The sequence below is a fragment of the Agelaius phoeniceus genome, chromosome 1, assembly GCF_051311805.1.
Source record: "Agelaius phoeniceus isolate bAgePho1 chromosome 1, bAgePho1.hap1, whole genome shotgun sequence".
NCBI classification, from domain to species: Eukaryota; Metazoa; Chordata; class Aves; order Passeriformes; family Icteridae; genus Agelaius; species Agelaius phoeniceus.
This window is the reverse complement of record NC_135265.1, coordinates 63,921,567-63,940,315: the sequence shown is the minus strand read 5'-3', so window position 1 is coordinate 63,940,315 and position 18,749 is coordinate 63,921,567. Positions and strand designations below refer to the sequence as shown.

General features: G+C 37.0%; 1 protein-coding gene across 1 annotated transcript in view; it reads left to right on the top strand.

The window, feature by feature from the left end:
• The window catches only part of KDM1B (lysine demethylase 1B), a 27,591-nt gene extending 8,842 nt beyond the window's left edge, over positions 1-18,749 (top strand). The window contains exons 9-22 of the mRNA XM_054644489.2: positions 804-1,008; positions 2,081-2,265; positions 3,171-3,347; positions 4,240-4,314; positions 4,875-5,012; positions 6,476-6,647; positions 7,460-7,587; positions 9,046-9,177; positions 9,569-9,643; positions 10,515-10,631; positions 11,465-11,590; positions 13,066-13,188; positions 15,145-15,297; positions 15,854-18,749. Coding sequence (XP_054500464.2) covers positions 804-1,008; positions 2,081-2,265; positions 3,171-3,347; positions 4,240-4,314; positions 4,875-5,012; positions 6,476-6,647; positions 7,460-7,587; positions 9,046-9,177; positions 9,569-9,643; positions 10,515-10,631; positions 11,465-11,590; positions 13,066-13,188; positions 15,145-15,297; positions 15,854-15,937 — 1,890 coding nt within the window. The 3' untranslated portion in view covers positions 15,938-18,749. The remainder of the gene's footprint in view (positions 1-803; positions 1,009-2,080; positions 2,266-3,170; positions 3,348-4,239; positions 4,315-4,874; positions 5,013-6,475; positions 6,648-7,459; positions 7,588-9,045; positions 9,178-9,568; positions 9,644-10,514; positions 10,632-11,464; positions 11,591-13,065; positions 13,189-15,144; positions 15,298-15,853) is intronic.

Sequence of the window (18,749 nt, the reverse complement as noted above, 5' to 3'; positions counted from 1 at the left end):
TCCATCCTAAAATTTCCTCATCCTTCATGTGGTTTCTCTCTTTAGTCAAGCTAGCCTCACTTTTTTGAAGACTGCAAGAGAGCTCCTAAGCATGTTTTCTCTCCTCTCCCTTGTAATACAAAATGTACATACAAGATGTATATTGGTGTTTCAAGGGGTTTGTGATCATGTCACCCTGCATTTCTGATTTCCTATAAACTTTTGTTCAATAAGCCATGTTCACAAGTGTACCTGAGGTACTTCTCTGTGTTCTACAGGGTACTTCTACAGGGAACACATTCAAGCTTATTGTTGACTCTTGTAGAAGCTTTGTGGCTTTGTTTCCCTAATGCATGTCTGACTTCTAAATTAAGGGTGAATCATTAGTGCTTCTTAGGGTTCTAGGAGGTCTTTGATGGGGATAGCAGAATCTAAATTAAATTAATCAGTTAGTGTGGACTTAGTTCTAAGTTCAGATTTCTGGATGCATAAGTGACTGTAAATGTTTTATAAAGGGCCTGATAAGGCATAGACGTGTTGTTATGGCACGTCTCATTTGTTTGCTTTCCATGTGCTGTAGAGTTTGTGAAGTTTCAGCTCCATGTCTGAGAAGAGATCAATACTACAGGTTTTCTGTATCAGGCTGAGGAAGGGGAAAGAGGGAGAGAAAATGTCTTTATGACTTGCAATTCTGACATTGGTACTTCTAGTGCTTTTTGGTCTCATTTTTGGAGGGAGGGGGGAAATTGGTTCATTTTCCAACGTTTTTGAAGTACTGACATGTTCTCTTCTCCCCTCTTTCCTTCACTTCTCCGCTTGGCCAGAGAGTGGCTGAAGTTTCAGACCATTGGTGGTACTCCATGCTCATACTCCCTCCTTTGCTGAAAGACAGTGTGGCAGCTCCCTTTCTAGCTGCATATTATCCAGACTGCGTGGGCATGAGTCCATCCTGTACCAGCACTAATCGGTCACCTGGTGAATCCAACCTTGTGAAGTTAGAGCACCTAAAGAGTGTGCCTAATGTGACTGGTAAGGGCCATCTGCTGGGCTCTGTTGCCTAAATAGGTGTGATACATTTTGTCCTATAGCTGAGTTTATAAGGCACATCAATTCCCCTGATTCAGAACACTGGTTCTGTTCTCAGCACTAAAACAGTCTCTGTGTGACTGCCTCTGTCATTTGATGCTATTTGCTTGTTTGTAAGTTAAAGGTAATACATTTCTTACAGCTTTTCTTTAGGGAGCAAGCACAGACTGCAGAGGCTTTCTGTGTGCCACTGCCATTTGTGTACAGAAACAAGAAATTACCATGCGGGTACTTAAAGACTGTTTGCATTCTTAAGGAAATGAAGATTTACCAAAACCCCCTAGGATTCTGCTGGTTTTTATATCATGGATCTTTGGGGCTTTGAAGAAAATAAATTGATTTCTTAAGGCATTCAGATTCTGTTTAGGTTTCTTTTTTTTGCTAGTGACGGCCTGGGAGTGCAAATCAGCAGAATAGGTCAGGTATAGAGAAAGGTATTTCAGGATTGTCACACTCATCTCAGAGTGCTTTGAGGAAATTTCAGCTTATGTGTTGTCTTAGAAGGCTTTGTTCTCCTTAGGTGCTGAAAATAAATCTGTTCATATGTTCAACAGATGTTATATCTGCTTAACAGAAAACTTCATTACATAGAGCTACCAATACTGAATGTGGAAGATGAGTAATTATTATCCCCTCTGGGCAGTATTGGGTGTTGAAGAAGAAAGGAGTTCAGAGTACTGCCTGAGCCTGTAGTGAGGCTAGTCCTTGAATTTAGATCCTCCTCCTTGTTGGACTCCTCAGGGCATTGGAGTGCCATGAAAAGTGACTGTTTCTTTGGCAAAACTTCAGCTCTGATAGGTCCAAGGCATACCCATGAGGCAGCAGGACAATAATTAATGCACAGCCTAGAGGGCAGGAGGGAGGAGAGCCATGTAAATGAAGTCATTATGGAGGCTCCTAGAGGCTGGAAAGCTTCCTTGTTATCTGTGTGAGGTCAGTGGATTGTTTTAGAGAGAGAAGGACATGATGAAGATATGATGGAGTATGACTAATTCCTGGTGTGTTCTTTATGCAGTTGCAGGCATGAACAAGTATTTCCAGCCTTTTTACCAGCCCAATGAATGTGGGAAAGCACTTTGTGTGAGGCCAGATGTCATGGAACTGGATGAGCTCTATGAGTTCCCAGAATATTCACGAGATCCTACCATGTACCTGGCATTGAGAAACTTGATTTTGGCTTTGTGGTACACAAACTGCAAGGTAAGAGATGCTGATAATTAATTTGTTTGTTTCAAAATAATAGCAGCTTTTCTGGTATGGGGACTCCTTGGATGTCTCCTTATGTACCCATATTTGGGGTAAATTTTCATGGGAAAAAAATTGCTCTCATGTTTTTGAAAGTCCATTCTAAGATTGGCTGGGTTCTGGGGACTTGTTGGGGTTGAGTTTTTCTTTCCCCCTTTCCCTCTTTCCCCCTTTCCCTATCCTTTCCCTGCATAGGAGCTTCTTTTGCAGTAAAAATCAGAAGTTTTAAAATTATTATCACTCTACAGTGCTTTTCCAGCTATTAACTTTTTAAAGGGATGCTTGAACATGTCTAAACAGTGTTTTGTGGTGCTTTATGATTTGATATTTTTTTTAACCTCATTGTTGGACAGGGAAGTGATTGTCTTTTTGTTTAGGCTAAGCCTATGGCACTGCCTTCAATAGAACACCTGAAGTTTCACATACCAATGCTTTCTGATACGGATGTCTGCATTTATGTGAAAGGTTTTGGATATTATTCTCCTTTTCCTTCAGAATGTCATTTTGGAATGGATTTTACTGGAATGCCATTGTGAACATTGCCACCATCTAGATTCATTTTGTAAATCAGAATCCATTTCAATACCATTCCTGTACTAATGGAACATACCATGGAGTTATCAAAAGTCTCTTGTAGACTCACATGGTTTTATTCTATGCTAATCTTACTTAATAAATTGTTACCTTACTGTGTAAACCTCGCTAACAAGAAATTTCCACAAAAAATCTTTTAAAATGCTCTCAGAAGCCTGAGGTGTGATTTTTTACCATTTGGTTTACAGTTTATATATGATGTAAGTGTATGAATTAATGGAATATTCAAAAATCAACAATTTCTATTCTTCCTTTCTCCTTTGCAGGAGGCTCTCACCCCTCAAAAATGTATCCATCATATAATTGTTCGGGGGCTTGTGCGGATCCGCTGTGTACAGGAAATGGAGAGGATCCTGTATTTTATGACAAGGAAAGGGTTAATTAATACAGGGATTTTGTCAGTCAGTTCTGACCAGTACCTTCTTCCTAAGGAATACCACAATGTAAGTTGCTGTGATAAATCCCTACATTATTAGTGCTATAAAACTAAATGGTGCATACAATAATTTTTTTGGTTCTGCATTTTTGGCTCATTTACATAAATGGATGGAATGATAGTAAAATTACATCTAAAACCTAATATATGGAAAGTTTTTAACATTGTTCTCTTATGCCTTCAATGGGTATGGAAACTACATCAATGAGACTCCTTCCAGAAAAGATTTTTTCCCACTAAAATCTGTGGAATTTATTCCCATGGGTTTGTGCTTCCCATGTGCTGTTCAAATGGATAGGAACTGTGTGAAAAATATACAGGTTCTGTGGCTCCTATAATACACCTCTGTTTCCATAGGTCAGGAAATTGCTATTCCAGGTTGGTTTGCAAAAACTATGATTAAGAGGGAACATGTTTATGACTAGAAAGTTGTTAGATAGCACCCAAAGCTTATTAAATTACTATATTCTGTAACAGGATATCTCCTAGAAATTGTAATGTTTGGAAAGTGTATTTGTAGATGTTTTTCATTTATAAAATAGTTTTTACTGGTCAACCCAATCTATGATTGAAATCTTTACAAGGGAAGTATGTTTCTTGTCTGATAAATTCAATTAGAGTCCTACTTTTGTTACTTTTTGTTACTTCAGCTCTTTCATTAAAAAAAACTGAGGCATCTTCTTTTGAAGTCCTTAAAAACTTTAACTATTTTCAAAGCTACCACTGCTCTTTTTTCTATATTAAATGCACTGTCATCTTTAAAAGTTATCACAGATTACTTTAGATGACAAAAGAGCCTAGACTTCTACAAACATTTTTACCTTTACCAAATGAGAGTGAAATTACAATTTCTATTTTATTTCTAACTATTTTTATTTAAATACTTTAATATTTTTTAGAAATCTGTCATTATTGTTGGGGCTGGTGCAGCAGGATTAGCAGCAGCCCGACAACTGCACAACTTTGGAATTAAGGTAAGAAACTTTAGAGTACATTACACTAAGAAATCAGACTTGCTCTCTTTGAAAAGTGTTCATCAAAAAGAAAAAGCCTACATTCTTGTTACAAACATGTATGCACCCTAATTAATCTGCAGTTTTACTGAGTAAACCTGCTGTTTAAAACCAGCATTTATTTGTATCTAAAATTAAACAGCATGCAGCATATATTTTGTACAGAACTCTGCACACAGATCATTGTGTTCAATAGCCTGTAGCATGCCTTAAACTCCATTTTTGGGATTTCCAGAATAAATCTCCAGCTCTTTTAAAAAGGCTTATTTTTGTCTGGCTTGTTTCTAAAGTAACAGTTATATTTATATGTGTATATCCCAAAGTGTAACCTTTCTAAGATGATTTAAATGCGTAAATGAACTACAAATAATACAGAAATGAAAAAAAGTGTTAAGATTGCTAACATTGCTGGATTGCTCAGGGGTTTCTTTTGTGTTTTGTTTTCTCCTTTGCTCTGGAGTTGAACAAATATGTTTAATAGAATTAAATCTTGCAATTTACTAAGCTGCATTTTGCCACAGGTCATTGTTTTAGAAGCTAAGGACAGAATTGGTGGCCGAGTGTGGGACGACAAGACGTTCACAGGAGTCACTGTTGGAAGAGGCGCACAAATCGTCAATGGATGTGTCAACAACCCAATGGCACTAATGTGTGAGCAAGTGGGTTCCTGCAGTGGTCATGATTATCACTAGTGAAAAACTTGTTAAAGCCAGGCTCAGATGGCTGGGTAAGGGTGGGAGTCCTTTTTTTGTGACATGATTAAAATCCTGTTCTGCATTGTAAGTAAACCCCATGTTGCTAATATATCTTTGATAGCAGTTGGGAACAGAGAAAGGCTCTAGAATGGTTTCAGGGACATTATGTAAAAAACGCAAGGTGGCTCCAGCTTCAGAACCAGAAGAAACCATTTTTTTCCTCTTTTCTACAGGTAGCAACATGGAAGGTCCCCCAGCAGCTTTCCTTAGGGCTGGGAAAGGCTTTATTGGGGGAGGATACTGCTTTTGTGATGGATTTGCCTTTGCTGCCTCTCAAATTCTAGTAAAATTTTGCTCTAGTTAAGATTAACATGTCTAACACTAAATTGCTACTGATGAAAACATGCTGCAGTTAAATTTCTTTAAAAATTCTTATTACTTTCTGGTTTGGTTTTGGTTTTTTGGAGGTAGGAATCTGAATTTCTCCATGTGGAATCTGAGTATGGGTTTTCCTCCGAGACATGTGCAAATCCAGCCCACGCCATTTCAATTGTTTAGTGCCCTATAATGCCATGAAGAAATTCTGGTTTTTATAAAAAATGTTTTATTTATGAAATGAGGAACAATGACTTCTGGATAGACTTCAGATACTCATCCCTTTGTGGTCATTTAATGTAATTTTTCATTGAAAGTACAGCTGTATTTTAAGATTTGCAGTGGTGACCAACAGCCTAGAGAGATGTGAGGATACGTGAAAAACACTGGAGCATGTCCTAAGTAAAAAGTCCCTAGGAAGAAATTAGCACTGTATTTGTGCTATTTTTTCTGGATTGACTCTGTAGAATGCAAAACCATCTTTATTTGAATTTAGCTCTGTTGTGTTTTCAATGCAGGTTGGACAAGCAAAGCAAGGTTTAATTCCAAATAATTTCTTTCTTTGCTTGGTTGTTAATAACATTGGTGGTTAACTGGCAATCAATATCCTGTCAATTTCTGAATTCAGTGAACTGTTTGGGCCTCAGACACCAGAAAGTTGTAGAAAGTAACTGATTTTAATTGTGACTTAGAAAATAAATTGAGGTAGAAAAAAAGGAGACTGGTTCATCATGTTTGTTTACCAGACTAAATTTCTGTACTGCAACTTTCCCTTGCCTGACAGGAAAGTTCCAGAGAAAGTTTCTGTGAATCCCCAATAAAGGAAAGGATGGAAAAGTGGGAAAAAACCAATTTGTGGACAATTAACAGATAGAAGGATTGTTGATATTCCAGTTTGAAGAGAGCAAGATTTACTCTGACTAATGTTGTTGATGTTTTTTAAATGTTATCACTTAAATGTGAGGCACTCACCTTAGGTTAAGTAACTTTGAGCGGGCTGGGTGCTGTAGTTTTCCATACTTAAAAAAGCAATAAAATGTCTTTTTCTTAAGCTTGGCATTAAAATGCACAAACTAGGGGAGAAATGTGACTTGATCCAGGAAGGTGGAAGGATAACAGATCCCACTATTGATAAACGTATGGACTTTCATTTCAATGCCATCCTAGATGTCGTCTCTGAGTGGAGAAAAGATAAAACCCAACATCAAGATGTTCCTCTTGGTGGTAAGTGAGACATGTATTGCAAAGTGAAGATGTTGGCTGTGTTCATAAAGTTCTATATTAAATTGGCTCTTACATCAGATGTGTTGAGAAGTCTGTGGCTGTCCATCTGACCTGAAATCCAATAGATATTTCTGATATTGTATCTTGTTTTCATGAGGTAGCTTTTTTTAAGTAGTGTCACTAGCAGTTCAAAAGACTTGCTTCTGGCTGAAGCAGGCCATGCTAGACTTAGCTCTTATACTTTTTGACTAATCTGCCTAAAAAAGAGCCTGATCAAAGCCTTCTGCTTGCAAGAATAGTCCCATCTCCATTGGTAACGCCTCCTACCACACTCACAGCTTGCAAACTCAACAGCAAAAAATAAACTTGCTCAGAAATGTCTGCCTCCCAAATCTCTTCAGCATGGATTCTGTAAGACAGAATTAGTAACTCCTATGTTCTTCAGTGAGCCCTAGATCAAATTTCTCAGTTCTTTGATTTTGTAAAAATTAATCAGGATTTATTTGCAAGGATACTTCATTATCTTAAAGTGTATTTTACCTGAAATCTTCAACTCTACATTGATGATAGCTAAACAAATAATTTCTCTCCTGTTTCACTCAGAAACCTGTGAGTAAAGGACAAAGTTATACTTTATCAGTGAAAAGATCTTGTGGTTTTGATTTTCTATTTTTAAAATGATAAGAAAAACATCTTGGTACAAATTAGCAATAAACATGAAAATCTTGTGATCCACGGAACAGCACGTTGAAATGCAGTAGCACTTCTGACAAATTGTCATATATTCTTATTTTAAATGTGTTCTTTCACAGAAAAAATACAAGAGATCTATAAAGCTTTTATTCAGGAGTCTGGTATCCAGTTCAGTGAGCTGGAAGAAAAAGTACTGCAGTTCCATCTCAGTAATTTGGAATATGCCTGCGGCAGCAATCTCTCTCAGGTGGGTTTTGACAGCTGTGTTCTGAAGTGACTGAGCTTCACTGAAGACAGAGTCAGAAGTAACACTGAGAAATCACCTGATCCATTCTATGGCCCTAGAGGAAGAATCAGCTATCCTGACTATTTCTACTACACCCACAACCTGTTGTTTGAAAGCACTGAGACACTGACTCCAACACTGCCTTATTTAATCTGATGGAAGCTCCTGATGTGCTTCCAGTGAGATGCTCTTTAAGTAGAAGTTGAGAGTAGATGGTTAGAAGGGAGCTGGGCATTTTGCTGAGATGCTGGGTGATAGGATTCACAGGAGAGTTACTCCTCCTCAGATGCTGGGTGTGACTTCTGCTTCTCAGCTCTGTTTAGAAACTGAGGTATTTCTCTACCCTGCTATGTATCTTGAGAATAAAGGCATTTGACTCCTGAAGTGTTCCAACCTCCTGGTGGTGAGCCCCAGTTCACCACTCCTAGGAACTCTCTTGGCTACCTGACACTTGGCTGCCCTCTTGACTTCAGTTTTAGCCAAGCAGCTCCAGGAAATACAAAAGTATCATGTTGTTAGCAGTGCATTGTTTACTCGGTCCTGTTGCTACATTTAAAGACATTTAGTGTCAATTGTACTACAGCAGTGGGACAGCTGACTGATATGTGCAGATGCACAAATCTGAACTGAGAAGCACACAAGAACATAACAAAATTCTGCAAGACAATGCTATACCAGAGCAATCACTAGAAAATATTTTGAGATGTCAAATTTTCATATTCCATGAGTGCCCAGGGGAATTAAGAAAGATGCAAAAATCTACCTTACCTTCAATTTTGAAATCAAAATATGATTGATTTTATGCATCTGCAATGATAAGAATTGGCATCTGAATAGTAGTTTGAGAATTGTTTCAGATTTTTCGCTGCTAAGTGGCAATTGCTTAGTGCAAATACTACTGTTTTATTAACTATAAGGTTGCAGGGGCTGGAGGACAAAGTCAATGAAAGGTATCATGGAACAACCTCCAAAGTGACAGAAAAATTCAATTTAGTTGGGTTTTTTTTGTGTCTTATTTTCCTCTTCCTGTTGGGAAATAAGCTATTTCCATTTTTATATGAAGTCCTAAGGCTGTAAAATCTTATTGCTTTGCTAGATACAGTCAACTGAAATAAATGCACTGCAATTCACCTGGATTTTTGTAATATTTTCCTTGTTTTCTCTACTAAGCAGTACCATTAATTCCCTGCTAGTGACCAACCCCTATTATGACTTTCCTTAATCCAGCAATTCGTGTTATATACTAGCATTAGGCAAATAAGCATTTTGATTTTGTCAGCATTGCCATAAATTCTGGTGATACACTTTTTTTTTCCCCAGTTGCAAAGGGGCTAGGGTGGCTTCTTCTAAAGTGTGGAACTTTTCATAGTACCCATGTCCCCTCACCAGTAGAAACAGCCAGTTATGTTCTGTCCACAGGTATCTGCACGCTCATGGGACCACAATGAATTTTTTGCCCAGTTTGCTGGAGATCACACTCTTTTAACTGTGGGATATTCAACTGTGATTGATAAGTTGGCAGAAGGGCTGGACATCCGGCTGAATTTCCCAGTGAGTCTGGAAAACATTAATGCAGTGCCTGTCTTGGATTGCTTTGAAACACCCAGTCATGTATTTGTATTCTTTGGGACCAGGCAAATCTGTGCCTGTGACTGTTCAACTTGTCTTTAAAAAGAACCAAGAGGACAATTTCAACATTTCTGAAATTCTCTCTGAGGACTGTCAGTACCTAAGTATTATTATATGATCTTACATGTTAGAATCATGATGATTTTTCTTTTTCAGCTTCATGAAGGCTATTTTTTGTCTTTCTGAATTTCTCTGGAAATTTGTGCTATTCACTTCCTAGATTGCTGACAAGTGCTATTTTAGCTGTTATTGCTGGAATTTGCATTGCATATATACATTTTGTAGTATACTCTCTCAATGTGTCTTTTAATAGGTTCAGAGCATTGACTTTTCTGGTGAAGAAGTGCAGATCACTACTGCAGATGGAACAGTGTGGACAACACAAAAGGTACCAAGTATACTCCAAGACTAAGAATTTTAGAGAACACACAGTACATGTCCTTTTTTTTTTCTTTCTCTCAGAATACTATTTAGTCCATTTTTTCCCCATTCAAAGATGAATGCTCATGTCTTTTAGTGGCCTTTGTTTGGGTGTCCTAGAGCCTCATTTTTGGTGAGCATGCTTGAGATTTCAGTATGAGTTGACTTGAAAAACGAAGGACTATAAAGGGTAGTACTAAAAATGTGAAGAAGTAGATTTTTTCTTTGAAGTGACATTTATGTTATCTAGTTCCATTCCCTGCTCAGCTTTACCCCCCTTAGCATGTGTATCATGTTAAAATTTCCAGGATTTGACAACCCCTATTTCTCAGTCTCTCTTATTCCTTGTGTCCCCACCTTCTTCATGCTGAGTAATTTAGCTTTCAGTAATTTTTAAAACGATACATAAACTTGATAAAGATTGGATTGGCATCAACAGTGTTACTGAGTGTATTTTAAAGAGAAGGAATCTCTGAAGGAATTCAAACCAAACCAAATCACTGACTTTCTATCTCTCATTTCAAACAGACCGTTTAGTTAATCTGAGAGCCATTGACTGTCATTTACTGAAGTATTGGTAGCATAGTTAGCCACTGTGATACAAGCAGTTCATCAGACTATGACTTAAAATCAGTGAACTGTGGGTTCTGTTCTCACTTGAATGTAAGGCATGCGTTTCCCATTAATGGGAACTAAAACCAGACACTAATCTAGAAATGTCTGGCTCATTATTATGCTGCATCCTACTAGCATAATCCAAGATAGCTAGGAGGATGTTGTGAGGCTTAAGTACTGTATTCAGGTTTTGGTACTGTTGTGATTGTAGCTATTTCTTTCAGGTATTAGTGACTGTACCACTGGCCCTTCTTCAGAAAAATGCCATTCAGTTTAATCCTCCACTGTCAGAAAAAAAAATTAAAGCCATTAATAGTTTGGGAGCGGGAGTCATTGAGAAAGTAAGTGATTTCACATTATCTTTAATCTTCTAATAGAAACATTGGCTGTTTTTCCCCTGTTGCTTTTGCAGTGTATTTTTCAGGGTTTATGCTGCATAAACATACATTTATATTTTACTTGTAGGAGCCCAGGAGAGTAAAATGTTATCAGGGATCACATGTATTTCTGTTTCTTAGATTTCACAACTTAATGGCGTTTTTAAACTGTTCACAGAAGAATTTCATGCCTTAAATATTTTGTTATTAATGTAGATTCATGATGGTCTTGGATCTTTCAATAATGTGTTTATTTCAGGTCATTTTAACCTAGTAAATTCATAAAGTATTTGTGAAGAATACTGAAAGTTGTGTGTTGGACCAGTGTAAAATCTCCTATCCTTTCCCAATACAAAAACACAACCTCTCCTGAAAAGCTCCCCAGTAAAATGTGAGCTTAGAACAAAACAGTAACAAAGTATTGCCAGAAACAGGATTATGACAATGTTGAAATTTAAAGACAAGATTAAGAAACTCCAAATACAGGATGCCGCTCATTTAAGTTACACATTAGGTTTTAAAAAAAATCTGCTGAATTTCTTGAGCATTTTACACAATTACTTCCATTGTGGATTTGATATTCTGTGCATTTGCAATTTATGACATCAGCATTTTTTTTTCTTTGCCTGTCCCCCTTGGAGGACAGGTTCATATATTCTCTGTTGAGACCCACTCATAGGAAGAGCTGTGTCTAAATGAGTGGAAACAGGAAAACACATTAGAAGAACATATACTATATCCTGTTAGGAGTTTTGTGGTACAAAATGCTTAAATTCCATTTTTCTATATCTTTCTAGATTGCCTTGCAGTTTCCATATAGATTTTGGGACAGTAAAATTCAAGGAGCTGATTTTTTTGGTCATGTTCCACCCAATTCCAGCCAACGTGGGCTCTTTAGTGTCTTCTATGACATGGATCCAGAGGTATGATATATGCCAACTGTGTTTTCTCTTGGCCCTTCATAAACTCAGTTTGAAATCTAGGTGCAATAATTACTAAACAACAAAATTTTTCTTCTTCCCATGCCCCCCCCCCCATCTGCAGCTATTCTGAGTAGTGGAATAAGCACTGTTATTTATCTAGATAAAGCTCATCAATATTTTGTTGTAATAAATGGGAATGTTTGCCATTGTTCAGATACAGACTAATATACAAGCAAGTACATTCTCAATCTCTACTGAAGACAAGTCTGTAATTCTTTACTATAAATCTGCTAATGTGGGAAAAAGGCTACTAGTCACTTCCAGTTTAGGACTCTGTTCCCTTATTAAATCAGCTAAAAATCCAGTTAAAAAGATTATGCTGACTTACTGATGCTTACTGGCTTGCAGTATTCCGAATAACTATTTGGAATAGCAGAAGAAAAGACAAATACCAAGCTGTGTATGAAACTGAGATCTGTAGGGTAGGTTTCACACTCATGAATTTCAAAGCAAATTGAAACCAGTGGATTGACATCACGTTTCTCTTCCCTGCCAGTCCCAAGCAGATACATTACACATTTATGTTGTACCTCTTCATACTTTTACAACAGCTGCTGCTTAGTACTTGGCAGCAATTAAAAGGCCATTTTGTAACCTGATGTCTCACTCCAAAAGGAGACCATCCTGTGACGTTTGTGCTCTGTTACTGCCTGATTTGTGCCTGTATACAACTTTGCTTAAATGAGTTCTCTCCAGTACTCTTAAGCTCATGCTACCACAGGTTCACTGTGCTGGTGCTGTCCAGAGACCCTAAATATAATGCTTAATTTTCTTCATAGCTATTCTCTACTAGTTATCAAAGTCAGTAACAGAATAATTATTCCCTCACATAAACAAGAGAGGCAGAGTACTTTAAAGGCACTCAGAACCTGTGGGCTCTCCCTACTCACCTCTTCACCTCTAAAACTTCTGCATGGTAGCAGATGTCATGAAATGGAAGGAAGTAACAGTAGATGTGACCTTTCATTTCTTGGTCCAAAATCTGCTGGTAAGAACCTAGTATTGGTCTAATCAAAAACATATCTAACGAGTATTTAAATAGACTCTCTGTCACCACATTTTTGGAAATGGAGTACAGCTGAGGTGAAAGTTTGGCAGAAAACTGAAGCTTAAGAGGGTGCACAAAGAATAACACTATTAATGTAATTTTTTTGGGGTACAGCCTTTAAGTAGGTAGATAGGAAGTTTTCAGTGAATTCAGCAAGTAGTAAAAGGGGCTGATTTTTGTAACAGATTTGTGAACAAGACATCAGATGTTGTAAATTGAGCATAATTACTGTAGAATATGCACCCTTTGTTCCAAGGAATTAAACCCACTTTTCTCTAGAACAACAGTTGCTTTGCAGCTGGAAAAAGCTTTGCAATACCAATTAAAAGAGACTGTTTATGAAATACTTAATAAGGTCTTGTTTTAGGGCAAAGAAAGCATTTTAATGTCAGTGGTCACCGGAGATGCTGTGACAACCATTAAGAATTTAGATGACCAACAAGTACTGCAACAGTGTATGACTGTACTCCAAGAGCTGTTTAAGGAGCAGGTAAGAGAAGCAAGCTTCTTTTATTAAGACATGAATTAACTTGTCACCAGAATAAAGCTTTCAAGTGTAGTACTTCATGATGTATAGGCAGACCTTTGACAAAACTATTTTTCTTTTCTTGTCAGTTTCAGGGCATAGGTTTTCTTTGAGACATACTAAAAATCACAATTTTTGGTCTTTTGTGTGAAAAATGTATCTTGAAATACCTTAGATCTCTCTGAAGGACAGTAGTATATAACTGAAAAATAGAAATGAACTACCATCCTTTAAAATGCTTTTAAAAAGCAAAATTAATTAAAAGCAGTACTTCAGGCAGGTAACACAAAACATACTTACTTTTTTTCTGGTCATCACCACTTCTAATATATGGTAAGATCTTTAAGCTAGATGAATTTGATTTCTGCCTTCTGCCATGCCAACGCACCTGAAATTACAACACCCCCAAACCAATCCAATCCAATCCATTTCTCTTCTACTAACTAACAACCCTTTCTCAGCTGTCTTGGGATGGAGGTATGGGCAAAATGATCTAGCAAGGGCCGTACATCCTGAATGTAAAAAACCCTAGATAAAAGCTTCTACCTTTTTTTCTTCCCCCAGATTATCATTAGGATAAAAACAAATCGGAAAATCAGGGAAATCTAGGGCAAACAAAACACTATCACTTAGCCATGTTATTTGCATTCCACTCTAGAGACAATAATGCCTCAATTAATTTACTTCAAACAGATAGATCCCCAGGAATGATTGTGTTCAGGGGTGATCTCTCAAGTTTTACTGATGGTTCAAATGTCAGGACTAATTATCTTGGAAGAACTTCAGTATCTGAAAACTCAACTATTCCTAGAAACATTCACTAGTAATGCTTTATTGTTACAAGAACCACATGCAGTGGAAGTTCACATACCTGTATCTTGATCTCATGTATGATCTCACCTGTATCATTGATCTCAAATGCAGCAAATGGGTCTTTGGTTTCAGTGCCACTCTGGTCCACAGAGTGATTTTCATGGCTGTCTCCATGGTTTACAGCAGTTGTGAATTTCAGTCACCTGAGGACGATGCAGTGGGATTTTTCAAAGACAAAATAGCTTCAGGGGTGCACCAGAGCTACTTCTGAGACATCCATACAACTTGTCATATTTGGATGCTCCTTGTTTTGATCGCTTGAGCTTGAGTTTCTCATATGCTGCCTGAATGGAATTTATCTGTGGATAGCAGATCTTGTGCAAGAGGCAAGCAGAGCTGCTTCTGTTTACTTGTCATGATCTCCTCCAGAGTAAGACACAGTTATAGTTGACTAAGCCTTCATACAAGTGCTACCCAGGCTCTTTTTGGTAGAAATCTGTGGAATTTGCATGCTGCAACGTGACAAAGAATACACAGTATTACTTGTTGTGGCTCAGCCAGATCCTGACTTCCTGGTTTTTGTTTTCTCTCTGAACCTAGTTTTCAAGACGGCTAATTTTCTGATCTTAGATAAATAATCTTATTGATCCATTGGAATAAAATTATCTCCAAAATGAAAATTGAATTTTGACATTTAACAAGCTAGATGTAACAAGCATTATGCCTAACCAACACAAAAATTGCTTGCATTATACATATGTACATGTTGAACAACATCAGTATTGTAATTGTTTACAAGAGTATGTGTATATGTATTTTAAGGTTTTTTTTCTTGTGTACTTCTAGGTGTATTACAATATGCAGATCTGTTGCATTCAGAATAGTGCAGCTGTGATGTTTCAGGCATCAGGCGAGTCTAGCAAACAAAATTATCTTTGTGGTTAGTACTGTAATAAAAAAAAGGAATTTAATTCTGGAATGTGATCTAATCTGTATCTTAATAATACTAAATACTCCAAAGATTACTAGAAACTGAGAAAAACTGTTGAAAGAAAAACTGTGCAATTCTGAGCTTTTCTTTGCTTAACTTCTGTTTTGGTTATGCAGGAGGTTCCTGAGCCAGTGAAGTTTTTTGTTACTCGATGGAGCAATGACCCTTGGCTGCAGATGGCGTACAGCTTTGTGAAAACCGGGGGCAGCGGCGAAGCTTACGACATGATAGCTGAAGACATACAAGGAAAAGTGTTTTTTGCTGGTGAGGTAAGTATCCTTGTTACCATTGATTAGGGCTACTGGGAGCAGTTTCTTATGGAAGATCATCTCTTGTTACCCAACATCATTCATGTAGAGGTAGTATACAAATATTGTTATTTAAATATGCTAATGATTCTTGACACAGAACCCTCTCTATTCATATTATTACTGGGCATGGGAAGTCTCAAATATTTCAGGTCAGGAGTAAAATGAATTTTTAGTCAAATTGTCTGTTACTCCACTTGTGGGTAAAATAACAAATGCACCATGGTGGTGTAGGGTGCATTCTGTACTGGGGCAGAACTTAACCTACCCCACTAAAGTGCAGATAGCAGAAGAGACTGCTGCTTTTGTAGCTGACTTGCTTGCAAGTTTTGAAGTTGCTAAAATCTTGAGTGTTTCCTTTAATGTTCTAAGGAGTTTCCCTGGCTTTTAAAAATGTAGGTATATGCTTAAAGAAAACAAAACAGATCTTATAAACTAACATTTTGTACTATCAGTTTTAGAAACAATTGACTTTTTTTCTTTCTCTGTTTTTTTTTTTGGTTTTTTTTTGTTACAGGCCACAAATAGGCACTTTCCTCAGACCGTTACAGGAGCTTACTTGAGTGGGGTTCGAGAAGCCAGCAAAATAGCAGCATTTTAAGTACTGAAATTTTGTGTCTATAGATATATTTTTAATTGATTTCTGTGGGTAAAACTGTCTTCAAGTTTCCTATTGCTGCCTTTTTCCTACAAGGTACTTGAATAGTATATGGTACCTGAAGATAAAAGTCTTCATCTTCCTTTTCCTCTTTCTCCCCCACCCCATTTTTAGGCCCTGATGATACATATTGTTGGGGGCTTTTTTCCAGCTAAGGTATTACTAGCAGGAGTAACATTGGAATCATCAGCCACAGCTTAACTAAGAAAACTTTTGTCAAGAGTCCTCTTCTGTATGGCTCAAGTCATGCTATTGTGAACCTTCATTTCAGAAGGTCAGATTAAAACAAGACTAAGTTAACATACAGCATTAAAAATGCTGGCAGTTAGTAATGATATGGGAATTTCCCACTAACTGTGCTTCTCAGGTTGATTATGCTCATAGGAGTTCAAACTGGCATCCAAAAGCCTGGATAGCCTAGAAAAAATCTAGGATTAATGTAGGAAGGAACTCAACTATCACTTTTCCCACTTGCAATCAGTAACCTTTTCTATAATATTTTTTCATATTCTTAGCATCCTCTAAGCAGGCTTTGGGATATGAAGTTTGTTCCTTTAAATAAGAGAGCTGGAACAGTTTACAGTGCAATCATAGAAAGGTTATTGTAGCTGATCAAAACTTGAAAAATTACCTTCTAGCTTACTTAAAAAACTTTCAATAAGTAGCAGAGATATTTCAGAGAAATTCTTGTTACAATAATAGGCTAAGAGTTTAGATTTGCTCATTGCTTCTGTAGAACCAGGACAGCTTAAAAATACCATATTGCTATGATTATTTTGAAAAGAAACTTCCACTTGGGCTGAATAGAGGAAGTATCTGCTGATTTGACTGTACAGTGAGGGGTGCAGGACTCTAAGTTCCTAATAGCTCAATGAAGTTTTATATTATAAAATAAGTGAAGATGAATGAGGAAAAATATTAACATTCTTATGAAGGGCTGAAACAAGGTGGCTTGCACTTTGACTTGAAGTTTATTTTTATTTCTTTTATTATGAAAGTATTATTAAAAACAACTTGAGAGAGTAATTCAGGAACAGCTAGACATCTATCTAGTAGCTTTTTCATGGGACAGAGAGGAAAATATTTTCCACAGAAATAAGAGAGATGTAACTGGCATACCTATTGTAATACTGTTCCATTATATTGGTATTAATGAAAAAAAATTAAAATCCACTTTTAGATCTCTTCCCCCACACCTTCTCTGTAACTTGGCTGCATAGATGTCATGATTTCTGAAATGAACATAAGCACTTACTCTATCCTGCCCCATTCTCATGCATTTTCTCTTTTATCAATCCCTTCATCTAAGAATGATACAGTGCTTATTTCCTTAAAGTTGCATCCTTGGAAATAAACAACAGGCAACCTTAAGAAAAATCATAGGATGTTAAGGGGTTGGAATGGACCTTAGCAATCATCTAGTCCCAGTGCCCCCTGCCATGGGCAGGGACACCTCACACTAGACCAGGTTGCTCAAGGCCTTGTTCAGCCTGGCTTTGAACACCAGCAGGGTCCTACTGAATAAATGCAATTCTGCTTTTCAGATATGTAGTATTTTGGTTTTAGAGTAGGTATGATATTGTTAAAACCCTTTATTTAATCTCTAATTTACAAGGTGAAGATGTTTATATAACTAGATGTTTTTCAGATATATATTCTGTTCTGCTTCTTAAAGCTGACTTATATGGACTAATAGGAAGAGTGTAACTGTTCATAATTTTCCTCTACATAAATACTGGTATGTACAGTTTTAAAGTTTTTCCAATTATTAAATTGCAATTTGAAGGCTGCAAGAAGCAAGACAAAGCCTTCTGATGATAAATAACAATCAGGATATCAAATTTTGCTTTTGGCAGTCATTTGCACTTTGTTAATTTCATATATTACAGGCCAACTTACGGCATAACTAGCAAAGATTGAGAGCTATGTATGTTTGTTTGAATTCCAGGTTTCTTTCCCACTTATCATGTATAACAAATTATTAGAAGAGGAGCTTCTGGTGGTGGGAATACAAGCTAATTACTACAAGCCCAAAACCTTATATTCAATGGCTGCTTTAGCTAACCATGCTTAAAAACTTCAGTCAGCTTAGTAACAAACACGTCACATTTCAGGTAGGAATGGTCGGAAAGTTTAGCTCAGCATCCATTTCTCCAGTCCAAAGTTTGTATGAACATGCTTGATGTCATTCTGTTAATTTGTACTTGGGGTTTTCAATTTGACTACATCTTTGCAGCTAGATAAATGCTGTGTTCGAGAGAAGAGGGATGGACATGAAGAAATACTATCACATATGGCTTAGATCATGCACGCTTACAGCATTAAAAAAACTGATAACAAATGGTAAATTTACCAGTGGCCTAGTCTACTAATTATTTGTATATTGTTTTGGTGCCAGGGCACTTAAAACTGTTTTGTGCTGCACTGAAGTTTGAGGAGTAAATAAGTATGTTCCATTTTAATTTACGTTCATTTGAAATATGTAAGAACATCAGGCTGGTTCTGAGACTTCATTCTTTAATATTGCCCAAAATTTTTTTAATATCTATGTTAAAATTTATTTCAAGCATGTATGTATTTTTCCTTTTGTGTTTAATTTATTCCCTCAAATAAAGAACCGGGGAATGTTTTCTTTGAGTAGGTTTGTTTAAATGTTATTAAAAAGATTTGAATGCAGAGCATGACCTGTTACACTTCAGTTCTTCTGTGTGACTATGTTATGGCAGCAGAATAAAACTGTAAAGTATCCATGGGA